The 13,319-nt window shown below is 39.9% G+C and overlaps 1 protein-coding gene across 1 annotated transcript in view; it reads right to left on the reverse strand.

The window, feature by feature from the left end:
• Window positions 1-13,319, reverse strand: part of thsd7ba (thrombospondin, type I, domain containing 7Ba) — a 236,700-nt gene that overhangs the window by 58,679 nt on the left and 164,702 nt on the right. The window contains exons 15-17 of the mRNA XM_078795299.1: window positions 12,515-12,706; window positions 6,348-6,614; window positions 3,654-3,832 (exon numbers count right to left, since the gene is read on the reverse strand). Coding sequence (XP_078651425.1) covers window positions 3,654-3,832; window positions 6,348-6,614; window positions 12,515-12,706 — 638 coding nt within the window. The remainder of the gene's footprint in view (window positions 1-3,653; window positions 3,833-6,347; window positions 6,615-12,514; window positions 12,707-13,319) is intronic.

Below are 13,319 nucleotides of genomic sequence, written 5' to 3' on the forward strand. Positions count from 1 at the left end.
ATCTTTAATGGTAATGGTTTAATTTCATGCATCAGATTACAATTGAGTGCATCACATAATCAGTTCACAGTTCCACATGTCCAAAAGGAGTAGGAAGAAGCAAAGCTTATTCAATTCTACCCCTCCATCTGGTACTTTTACAATCAGTAACTGGTACATTTGTTCACTTCCTGCCTTCCTGATATAATTTTATTTATTTATTTTTTGTCACATACCTGAGTACGAGGTGATATGACCATACAATGACAATAATGGGTACCATAGTAACCATCAATATAGTGATATATTTAAAAAAATAAAAGCTAATGCTAGTATTATTTGCATACAATATTACACGTGGGCTGCACGGCGGACGAGTGGTTAGCGTGCAGACCTCACAGCTGGGAGACCTGAGTTCAATCCCACCCTCGGCCATCTCTGTGTGGAGTTTGCATGTTCTCCCTGTGCATGCGTGGGTTTTCTCCAGGTACTCCGGCTTCCTCCCACATTCCAAAAACATGCTAGGTTAATTGGCCACTCCAAATTGTCCATAGGTATGAATGCGAGTGTGAATGGTTGTTTGTCTTTATGTGGCCTGTGATTGGCTGGCGACCGGTCCAGGGTGTACCCCGCCCACTGTCATTTCAATGTCCAACGCAACCCTTAAGGTGTCAAGCAGTGAGGTTTATCAACGTATATCTGCACCGTCACTCTCGCCCGAAGACAGCTGGGATAGGCTCTAGCACCCCCGCGACTCTCGTAGAAAATGAATGAATATTACACATTTCAAAAACAGACCACCCCTGAACCTCATATGCCTCCACGCCTCATGCAACTACCATCTATTGGCACAAAGGACAGTTCCCATCAATCCTGTGTATTTACAAACTTTATGGGCTTTTTGTGTGGAGATATGGGGGAATAACTATGACAGTGCACTTTACTCACGGTGGTACAAAAATGTTAGTTTGGGATAATCCATCATGCCTCTCAAAGAGAACCTACAAATCATGTTATTCCTAAAATCACAATTATTAAAATATGCTGATATGATATGATGTTGGGGTAAAATACACATAAAAGCAAAATATATACAGTATTTATTATTGTTTGTTATGGTGGTTTTCTTTACACTGACTGGCCACAACATTAGGTAAGCCTGCAAAGTTGCTTCATCAAACACTGTAAACACTGTTTCGTACATAGTGCATTTCACAAGAGAGCTGTATATGGCTCATTGTGTCACTGTTGTTTTTTTTGTTTTCCAGTCTGCTCTATTCTAATTTGGTTGGTTAGATAAAGTCACTTGGGAAACTTGGCTTGAAATACTGAATGCTGTGTTTTTTGACAAATTTATATAATACTATAATATAACTCTGGGAAAAACTGTTGATTTTGTTAATACTTGGGTTGTTTATATTGTTTATTTTTCTATATTGTGTATTTTGTACTACTTAACTGACTCTGTACTCTTGCTGCTGTGCAATACAAATTTCCCCACTGAGGGACGAGTAAAGGCATATCTTAATCTTAATCTTAATCTGAATCACCCAATTCACACAGATCATTAAAGAAATAATTAAATAATAAAGTAACTTACACACATACACGGAACACATATAGCTGAATAATCATAAATAATGTAATAATCACCAATTGGTGACCCATCCATGTCAATTTCAGAGTTAAAACAATTTACAAATGTAAGCTCCATCTTTTGCGGTTCACTTCCTGTTTATGCCCCGCCCACTCAGAGTACAGGTACGGATACAGATAATTTAGATGGTGAGAATACAGCTACAGATACAGGTGTACTGGCTTATCCCTTGTACCCATGTCATAGAATTCATGTGTTCCGTTCAATCACTAGTCAACAGTAACCACCACCTTGCATAGTAGAAATGAACAAAATGACTCAAACCTAAAATCAGATACAGATACTGTAGCCGCCGGATTCTACAGCATTCCAAACATGCTGAATGGGTGTCCGGTGAGTATCCTGTTTTCAGCTTCCAGGAAATGTGTACAGATCCTTGTGACAGAGTGCCATCATGCTATCATGCTGTAATACGAGGTGATGGTCATGGACACAATGGGACATTGGGTCTCGGGATCTCAGCACCATATCTCTGTGTATTCAAACTGCAATCAATAAAATGCGCTTGTGTTAACTGTCCATAACATGCGGCTTCCCATTCCATAAAGCGGTCCACAACATGAGACATCGGCATATACTCTCTGAGGTAAATAGTAGTCACATCAGACAATATATTTATATATATTTTTGTTGAGTGTATTTGGGTTGGTGGCGGCATGGTCGAGTGGTTAGCACGCAGACCTCACAGCTAGGAGACCAGGGTTCAATTCCACCCTCGGCCATCTCTGTGTGGAGTTTGCATGTTCTCCCCGTGCATGTGTGGGTTTTCTCCGGGTACTCCGGTTTCCTCCCGCATTCCAAAAACATGCTAGGTTAATTGGCGACTCCAAATTGTCCATAGGTATGAATGTGAGTGTGAATGGTTGTTTGTCTATATGTGCCCTGTGATTGGCTGTACCCCGCCACTCGCCTGAAGACAGCTGGGATAGGCTCCAGCACCCCCCGCGACCCTTGTGAGGAAAAGCGGTAGAAAAAGAATGAATGAACTGTTGGTTGGTCTACAAACTGTTCTTGTATCCATCCCAGAGAGATTCAGCACCATTGCTGTTTCATAGTTCAGTTTAATTACATTTTGCATCAACCAAGCCAGAGTTCCACTTATATTAGCTTTTAGCCACAATTCTGACAGATGTAGCACCCTTTATTGAGGACAATTTGGTAACATTAACAACAAGCCCTGCTCTTACCCTGGGATAAATCTACGAGGGCCTTGGCAACAACAGGCACCAGTTTAAGTAGCCAGGGTTATTTCATTTCAATACAACCGGGGCCATAAAGACCTTGTTAGCGGGTACTTAACCATCTGTACACAAATTCCGTCTTGCAAGCCATGGCTCATCTAGTACATACTGACCTCCACAAGCTAAAGTGTCCTTTCAAACTCGCTGAAGCACTGCATTAATAAAACACATATGCTTTTTCCATACCAGGACCCTTTAAGACACCGCCATTGCTCACAGCCATTTAAATAAAATCTGCTTATAGAATGTCGAAAGTGCCACTGCTTTGCTTTCCTTTTACTTAACAATATTGTTTTCATGTTTTTACAAAGAAAACAATTCACCCAAGAGTCTAATTTGACATTGAAACCTTGCAGGTCAAACGTAAGGAACATGCATCAGCTGTACTTTGTGTTTATGTGACATGATCACGTTAACAATGCCACAAGAGTGAGAGGAAAAAAAAAAACATTCCTAAGGCGTACAGCATTCATCCCAAATGAGAACATTGTTTACCTCCACATAACAAGGTGTTCAGTTGCTGCCATTAGTACAATTTGACATCCACTCGATGGTGGAGAACATGAGTGGACTTCTCGTGCAGCTTGAGAGAGCATAACACTAATAAGGATGGGTGATGGGTTAACTTCTTATTCCATCTGCATGAACATTTAAATGCATTGTTTGTCTTGTATGTGCTGAACAAGATGAGGAAAAATGGTTGGAAATAACACTAGAATGTACGTATGTTCCGTGTGTTACTGATTATGGCTCACAATGAGTTGTGTTCTTCTTACCTGGTTCTTCAGGTCAAGTTTTGGGCACGGCCGCCCCCCATTAAACGCCTTTTCTCTCAGCCACTTGGATCTGACCTTCAGCCCACTGCCACAGGATGTACTGCAGGTGGACCATGCAGACCAGTCACTCAGTTTACAGTCCAGGGGACAAGGAACGTGGCACATCTCCACCATGTAGCCTGAAACGGAACATTGGCAAACAGGAGAGGGAGGTCTGATTCCCACTTGGGTGACAGTTTCATTCTGGGTCACATGAATAATTTCACACGTTGGCCTGTGCTCTGCCACACTTGCTCGCTGTGACCAAAAACTAATTATTGGACTAATGAGTGTCTTTCTGCCCAGGTGTGCCAGCACAGCACTGACAAACTTCCACTGGGTTGTGGAAGTATTCAATGCATTTCCGATTGCTCTGCCACAATTTGTATTTTATAGAGAGTTTGGCCTTTTGTCCACACATGAACACACAATGTTTTAGGTCACCAGAAACTGACAGTCTGGAAAATACCTTCGAAAAGTCATTTCATAAACCTGGCAAACATTTATTTTTCTCCATTTTCTTTGTAATAAAGTGTGATATTCAATTGGAAATGTAATTCACTATCATTTATTCAGATGAGCATGTTGTGACACAGTCAGGCACACAAATTGAATGATACAGATACAGACCGTATCGGACGCTTTTTGTTACGGAATACTCATATACCTTGGGAACGGATGTGTTTTTGAGTAATGTGCAACTATCCTGATATGATACCTGTATGGATTGCGAAATATTGTAGTTTAAAGGGGACCTACTATGTTTTTTCGACTTTTCTGACCATTGTATAAATGTTGCTACAACGTTGTATTCTCGTGTTAAACGATGACACAGTTTCAGATAATGAGTTTTGCACATTTGGAAGTGAGGCCTGAAAGAGGTTTTTGATGGTTCTGCATGCTCGGTTTTAAAGACTTTTTTCTAACACAGAGTTCCATTCATGTCAATGCAGTCTGGAGTGCAGATTTCCTGCACTCAGTAAACACAGACGTGCAGTCATGGAAACAATGATGAGACCACCCTTGTTTCTTCGCTTTATTTGTGGTCTCATCATTTTTTTTCCATGACTGTATCCGCATGTCCTCAGGAGCGCTTGGGAATGTGATCAATCACAGCGAAGTAGGCGTGCCCAGAGGCGGAGTAAATTAAATGGATCGTTTGGGTCGGAAGCAGGAAATCCATAGAAATACTGTAGAAAGAGGTTCAGAATCAGGAAGATCTAGAAAGCTTTCTGTGTGGGTTATTATGTGTTATCAACTCAATACAAAACGCCGAAAATGAGCAAAAATAGGTCCCCCTTAAACAGCTGTTGTGACATGGACACTAATTATGTCTTGCTTGGAGATTGTAGCTGCGGTGTCAGGCAGTGGCTAACTAAATACACACGTATGACTTTCATTCTATTTTAATTCCTTTTTGAAAACAAAAAGTTTCAATGTTAATTTACCGGTACATGTTGCATACAGGTATGCCACGTCACATACAAGCGTCTTCTTCGAGAACATCCTCACATTTATTGAACAGGTCCATTCTTATTGTATCTATGTGACTTATTTCAGATTCTGTAGCTTTTGTTTTTCTCCTTGTTGTTCTCCTTCCTCTGGCTCCATCTTCTTCTCTTGTATATATAATGTCTTTAGAAATGGTAAGATGATGGCATGTTCTCCCCCGTGCATGCGTGGGTTTTCTCCGGGTATTCCGGTTTCCTCCCACATTCCAAAAACATGCTAGGTTAATTGGCCACTCCAAATTGTCCATAGGTATGAATGTGAGTGTGAATGGTTGTTTGTCTTTATGTGCCCTGTGATTGGCTGGCCAATTACAGTGTACCCCGCCTCCCGCCCGAAGACAGCTGGGATAGGCTCCAGCACCCCCCGCGACCCTCGTGAGGAAAAGCGGTACAAAATGAATGAATAAATAGATATTGTAAGTGTATTGTATTGTAAGTGTATATGTGAGAAACAATAATGTAACATAGTATGCATAGCTGAAATAAATTAAGAAGAAGACGAAGAAAAAAGAAATGGTAAGATGACACCCCTCTGCCCCCCCCCAAAAAAAATAAAAAAAATCATTCTGACAATGGCTTATACTGTATGTGTTTTTCTTCATCCTGATGTATTTCTTGACGGATGTGACTTATACTCCTAAAAATATGGTAATCTTTTTTGCGCTACTGATCAACATTAAACTGCTGCCATTATGAAAGTAATTAACTGATATGTTTGATACAGTGGGACCTTGGTTTCTGTGTGTGGACGAAGGTCAGACAAAAAAAAAAGTATGCAGACTGAGGCAGTGTTTCCCACCGGAAATAATGTAAATCCAAATAATTAATAATTAATTTCATTTGTTGTTGATGCAGACTTCCCGTACATCCTAGTGAGAAATGAATTTAATAGTGCTTATAAGATTCTTTATCAAATCACTGCCACTTTGATACTGCAATTTGATTTGGCCCCATTGCAGGTTATTTGGGTGGGGTGGGACTATACTCTGTTAGTATTTATTCATGCTTGGTGCCAACAACTCATACAGTGGTTTGTACAAATCAACAAAAAGCACAATAAGTTCTTAATCTCACAAGTATTTCAACATTTAAATGTTGCTGAATTTTTAGACGTTATCTTCCATAAGTGTGGTTGAAGCCTTACCTGTCTCTGTACACAGCGTGGGATCCACAAGCCGCCCCTGTTGGTCAATGCAGGCCACAGCTTTGTAACGCAGGCCTTGACCACACTCCTTCACCTCCTGGTAGCTCGTCCAACTCTGCAAGGACTCCAGAGCGGATGGTTCATGGAGGATGCAATCAGACCAGTTCCCAAAGGGCTGGGACAAATACTCCTCACAGGGACAAGCCTCTTTCTCCTCCAGAGGGTATAATGCCTCATTCAGGCATGGTTCTTTCTTTTTACTACGACCTGAAGGGATGATACAAGAATTTTTTTTTGTTATGAGTAAAAGATAAAAAGTTATGTCATCACAAAGTCTTGCAAGAAAAGTGTCAGATGTTAATTTGTTCTACTGCATTTTAATCCAGATGACCTTGCTGTGAAAACACCACAGGTGTATTTGCTTGTAATTGCTTGAGTTCATACATTGACTTCATAAATTGCTATACGTTAATTTTCCCACTGTTTCATACTTGCTTGATTTAATTTTCTATAGATGAAAATTGTTGCAAATATTACAACATCAGTCAGTAGGTGGTCTATTACCAATGTCAAGGGATATATTTTTCTTCACAGTGCATAATTAGAGAGTACTTAGCATGACTCCGGGCAACGATTACAAATATGCGCAGACATACAGTACATATCTTGCAGAAATAATTCACTTTGAATTATAATCCTCCAAAGTGAATGGTGGAAACTTAATGTAGGCGTTAAACTACAACATCATAAAAGTGCTTGGACTTCGGTGACTATTAGAACTAAATATATAAAGTATACTGTGTGTAATATAATTGTAACTTCTATAACTGGTGCACAAGTGGAGGGAATAAAGATGGACAACCTCCATATTCTTCACATATCAACAGCTAGAATGGCACAAACGGGCATTAAAATAACATTCAACCATTGGGTCTTTTGGCCTTCCCTGGAAAAGCTGTGGACCATGGTTAAGGGAAAGCAACCAATTTACCTGTAAATGAACTCTAGGAACCCTGCCAAGCAGAGTGCTCAAATATGGTGCCAAAATCTTGCCAGAAGAATGTTAATGGGTACAAAAAATGGTGAAACTTTCTAAGTGACCTGTACGTATAATCCCATGATAAGTGCATGCCAACTTCTGGCTGCAACTGTACATTGGGTGCCTTTGGCACAGTTGTGTGTCAATTATAGACCTGCAAAGCAAAGTGCAGAAGCCAATCCTGTTATCTCACATAACATAAGATAAGATATGCCTTTATTCGTCCCTCAGTGGGGAAATTTGCATTGCACTGCAGAAAGAGTACAGAAACAGTTAAGCAGTCCAAATTGCACAATATAGAAAAATAAACAATATAAACAACCCAAGTATTAACAAAATCAACAGTTTTTCCCAGAGTTATATACAAATACATTATGCAGATAATATGAAACGAGATGAGATATATAACCAGTCTTGCTAGTTATTATTATATTTATATATATATATTATATAGAGTATATATTATATTTATTATGACAGTAATCCCTCGTTTATTGTGGTTAATTTGTTCCTTTTTACATATTCCTCATTTATGATTCAAATGTTTCATAGTTACAGTATTAGAGCCCTTGAGAAATACAATAAAACCCCATAGTTACACTCGTATTACACATAATAACATAAAACGAGGCATTTAAGACGTGGAAGGAAGTGATGGAAAGGGTTCTGAGTAGCTTTAGCTTGATGTGGGTTATGGCTGTAATACTAGCTTGTAGTTGGGATTATTATTATTTCTGCTGTGAGATAATTTAAACCTGCAATAAAAGCCTGTTGTTCTGGCGATCAAGTCTGGTGTTTGTGTGTCTCACCGCACATTACAGTAAGTGTACTGACCAATGTACTAAATACAGTATATTACTTCGATATTTACACATACTTCTTATACTATATACTGTATCATCACAGCATATTTAAATGTGTCTTCTGAATGCCTTGGATTTGTGTATTTGACTTTATTTATGTCGTGATCTGTGTTGTTGCTTTGCTGCCGCCTGCTGCATTTTCCCTGCAGTGCACCCTGGCTGACTGGAGGCGGGTTGCTCTTGTGGCCAATTTACACCTGGTGATTGAGACCAGTGCATGCCAGATTGTCCCTCAAGTTACCTTATGATCTCTCTGAACCCCTGCTTTCTGGCTTTTGATCTCGTCTCATGAGTACGAGCCCGCTGGAGTTATTCTGCTGTGATTTTCTGTTCGTTTACTTGTCCAGTTTTTGCCCTCTTGATCTTTTTTCAACTGGGTTTTTTATTTTTTTTTGTTCTTGTGCCGTGTGTTTAGTTTTTTTCCTGTCAGCTTGGGATAAATCTGTCACATGGACACTTCCCTCAGGGACAACCTACTATCGTCCAAGTTCATTTTATGCATCCAGTCTCTCAGACTTGCATCATCACTTGCACATTACTTTGTACTTTACCCTGTAGTGGACACCTTCAGTTGTAATAAACATTTTTGTTCCAAAACTTCTCTCTACGTTTTAGGGTCCAGAGCGACTCACGCCACGTTCTTGACAATTTATACTTCCAAATGTATAAAACTTTAATTAGTGTGTATATTATTGTGCCAAGTTGAAAATGGGCCGCTTGATTAGGAACACCCTATTCAGCCCACACTGTGTGAAGAAGCCCAACACGCCACAACACTAGATAGGTCTCACATTCTGAGTAATCCTGTCGACATAGTTGACGACAAACATACAGTACTTATTGAGGAACTAAAGGACTAATGAAAAACTAACGACTAAAGTAGTCACTGAAGAACTAATGAGGGGCTAATGAGTAGTGGTTCGGTAGGTTCCTCATTAACTACTGTCATTTTGTGTACCTTATTACCAAGTGATATCAAACAGACTCTTTTTAAGACCCCGTCCCTCAGGCCATACTGTGCATAAAATGCTAGCAACCTCAGGACAGGAGGTGAGCGCCAGGCCCATTTTGCGGAAATTATTTTTAGCCTTGACATACCATTCTATGTTTAATTCATGTGTCTACAACTTTATTTAAACAAACAATGGCCTTATAACATATACTGAATAAACATAAATGCTGCTTTAGTCTATCTGTTAAATAATATGGCCGGATATACTTAATACAACAGTGTGTAGTCGTAAAAAAAGCTCTAAAATAGGTGCCTAATAAATTCCATCCTCTCTCCACACTCAGTCCCTTATGCAAATCAATTGCATTAAAGAGAAGCAAAAAACCCCATGAAATTAAAGCAAATGCATTAAATTCCATGCACGACTATGTAAATGTACTATTTGTTGAAATAAAAATCTGGTAAAATATGATTGATCAGTGTAATGCTGTTATGAAAACAGAGGCTAAAGATGCAGCAAGGCTCCAGCCATCATTTTAATGGCATTTCCACAACTTCCACAATTATTTGTTCATGTGAAAGAAGGCTGACATGCAGGCCTCTCAATGCCGAGCATCAATATTATTTTCCATGCAAGTGGCTTGTTTTTTTTTCCCACTGAAATGTAAAAACTGATAATGAGTGACAACATAATTACAGGAAGCATCATGAAGCAGCATCAGTGGAAAAAGAGGCCCTCATTTTGTGCTTTACTAATGTGCGGAAGAGGCTAATATAATGATAATTATATGGTGTCCCTTAATTGTAGGCATGTCATCATATAAGACTGAAAAGCAGTTTGATGAAAAAAAACATTTTTATTTGGCATTTTTCTTAAGCTGATTTTAAGGAATGGGCCATTTGCATGCCACACATTTTTAGCTTGCAGGAGATTTTTCAACACAATGATTTATGCATCTGGCAATCAACCGGTGGCAGAATGACAGGACAATGGGCCTGAGTGTCTCATCAAGATATTTCTGCATTCATTTATTCGCTTGTCCTCATTCGGGTCATGGGTGAGCTGGAGCCCTGGGCTGGTTGCAGAACATACTATATAAACTTTTCACATTTATGGACATTTAGAGTAGTGATTCTCCACTGGTGGGTGATTGTGTCTCATGTCTCTGTGGTGAACAAACGCAAATATGTTGGAGAGTGGAAAATATTCCATTCCCAACACCGGAGAGTAGCCAGAAAACCGGAGTGTCAATAGTAGTTTCATAAAGCCACAACAATGCATTGCTAACTCATTGATCACCTAGAATTATTTACAATACAAGGAATCAACTGTGCATTCATCACCTTTTAAAGCAATTGAAGCAGAAAGGGGGACAAAATTGTTATTGATCCAGTAATATCAATGTTTTGGCCTGAAGTCTGAAGGCCCGAAGATGAAGTCAGGTGTAAAAATTTCAGCGACATACACACAAGCCTTTCCTGTGGCACAATTCCACTGGGTAGCATTCACATTTGCTGGACTGACTGTGTTTGTGTTGACCTTGCTGTATGACCAGGAAGATTCATTCATTCAGTCATTTTCTACTGCTTATCCTCACAAAGGTCGCAGGGGTGCTGGAGCCTATCCCAGCTGACCTTGGGCGAGAGGCGGGGTCCACCCTGGACTGGTGCCCAGCCAATTACAGGGCACATATAGACAAACAACCATTCACACTCACATTCATACCTATGGACAAATTGGAGTCACCAATTAACCTAGCATGTTTTTGGAATGTGGGAGGAAACCGGAGTACCCGGAGAAAACCCATGCATGCACGAGGATAATAAAAGTAATTACTCTCACATACGTACACACACACATGGACAAACAAATACAGCTCATGCAGCTGCCTCAACCCCCCTCCGCCCCTTAGAGTTGCACGATCATGTAGTAGGGACCCCCGAAAAATAATAAAAAGAGAGGAGCGTGAACTGCATATTCAGAGTGGAGCGGCATGTCATTGGTATGTTGTTTCACTCTCCTCGCAGCAAGTAACTTTGAATATTGTTTTCTGTGTCTTCTGTATTTAAGTGTTTTTACAAGCGTCACAGGAGTTTGAACCTGACACAAATCCAAACATTAGCAACAAAAATGAGGTCCTTCAGTCATGAGGCATGGCCCCTGCAACATCTCCACATAGCCAGTTGCCATTTGACGCCCCTGCACAACCCAAAGCTCAATTGTTCGATTGAAAAAAACACCCCAGATCACGATGGCACCCCCTCCACTGTGTCATGTGGAAAACATCTCCTTGTCATGCCAGTAACGTTGGAAGTCATCAGGGCTGTCAAGGTTAATAAAACTTTCTTCTTTCTTGTCCCAAGTTTGGTCCTCTTCTGCAAATTCCAAAGGGGCAATTTTGTAGCTTTGAGGATGTTATATTTTTTCTTAAAACCCTTCTTTCGCAGATGCCACCTGATGGTTATTGGACTACTTTAACTTTTTTTTTTGCTCCATGATCCTCAGGATCGTTTAGGAAGTTAAAAATGTCTTACTGATTCCAAACTCAGCAGCAGAGGGCCTTGCTTGTACAGCTCAACAATCGGACCATGTTCAAAAGGAGAAAGCGTTTTGGCTTTACCATAAAGAGATCATGACACTATAAATTGAATCATGGTATTGAATGCACAGTTTTTGCCAGGATTTTTTATTTTAAAAGCTCTGATTGTAAAGTTTTGATCAGCTGATGAGCAGCCAATTTCACTTTAATGCTGATTTGCATTAAATCGCTTACTCAATTTTTTTTTTGTGTCACTCAGATTTCTTGTTTTTGCATTTTAAAGCTCGACTTGGAGCCTCCTGCAAAATTTTATTTTTTGAACATTTTCAGCTGGTCTTATAATTTTGATCAGGAGTGTATGACAACGCTAATAAAGCCTCACAATTAGAGACTACATAAACAAGATCAGGCATTTAAGTATATATAATACATCTAAACTCTGTCACATGGACACTTACCTCAGGGACAACCTACTATCGCCCAGGCTCATTTTATGCATTGGATTCAAATAGCATTATGGAAAGAGACAGGGTGTGTTTACTACAGCCCCCGTGGCACTGGATCAAATATTCATGAAGACAAATAGTACCCAGCCTGCTCTGCAAACACAGCATGCAATTCAGATTTGGCCATCTGTGTTAAAATCAGCGATTACATGCTTTGGGAGAGCCAATTTAGACCTGAGATAACGACAGGGACAATAGAGAGTTGGAAAAACCAATATGAGAACAGGAGTGGTGAGCTGCCAAACCTGTTAGGAGAAGAGCTCTTACCTATGAGCGAACGTTTGCGACTTTGGAAGCTGCCACATCCTGTGCACTCAGAGAACTTGGACCATGGAGTCAGAGTGCAATCATCCCTGCAAGCCACTCGGCACTCTCTGATCTGAACGGGCAATGGACCAGCCCAGCGTAGGCACTCTGTCAGGTTGGCCGCCTCATCGTTCTCCCCGACACAACTGACTCCTGCGAACAGTGTAGAGGAAAGGAACATGCTGTCATTAAGGCAAGTTTACTCTCAGTTATGAAAGCCCCCTGAGATATTTCGAATAATGTGCCCCCATTAATATTGGAGAATGGAGAATGACTTTTCACCGCCATGCTGGCATTTTTAACATCACGTGTACACGATAATGCTTTGTTTGGCAGAACAGCCTCCCACAGTCATGTCACAGTTCAGGTCAAAGACTACGGTTAGATGGAGTGAACTAATCGGATAGTAATCATATTAATGCAAAAATAATGCAAAAGATGGTGAGGATGCCAAGGAGATAATTCATATTTAATACATAAGCATTGCGATTATTAGAAGATTATGGTCAGGCAGAAATGATGTTACAAATTCAAAATCTTGAGCTAAATTGATTCTGGACAAGATGAATTTGAAAAAAAAAACTTATCTTTTATCAAGATATATCAAGATATAAGTGACCACACTTTGATGAAACAAATCCAGGCCAAGTGGCCTGGCAATAAGATAATCAAATGATACTTATTACTTATGATTAATTTTCAATACATTGACATCTTTACTTCAATGTTTGAATAGAAAATAGTACTACAAAATACTAATCCTGAT

The sequence above is a fragment of the Doryrhamphus excisus genome, linkage group LG12 (assembly GCF_037039965.1).
Source record: "Doryrhamphus excisus strain RoL-2023G ecotype Guam linkage group LG12, RoL_Dexc_Guam_v1.1, whole genome shotgun sequence".
In the NCBI taxonomy this organism is placed as follows: domain Eukaryota; kingdom Metazoa; phylum Chordata; class Actinopteri; order Syngnathiformes; family Syngnathidae; genus Doryrhamphus; species Doryrhamphus excisus.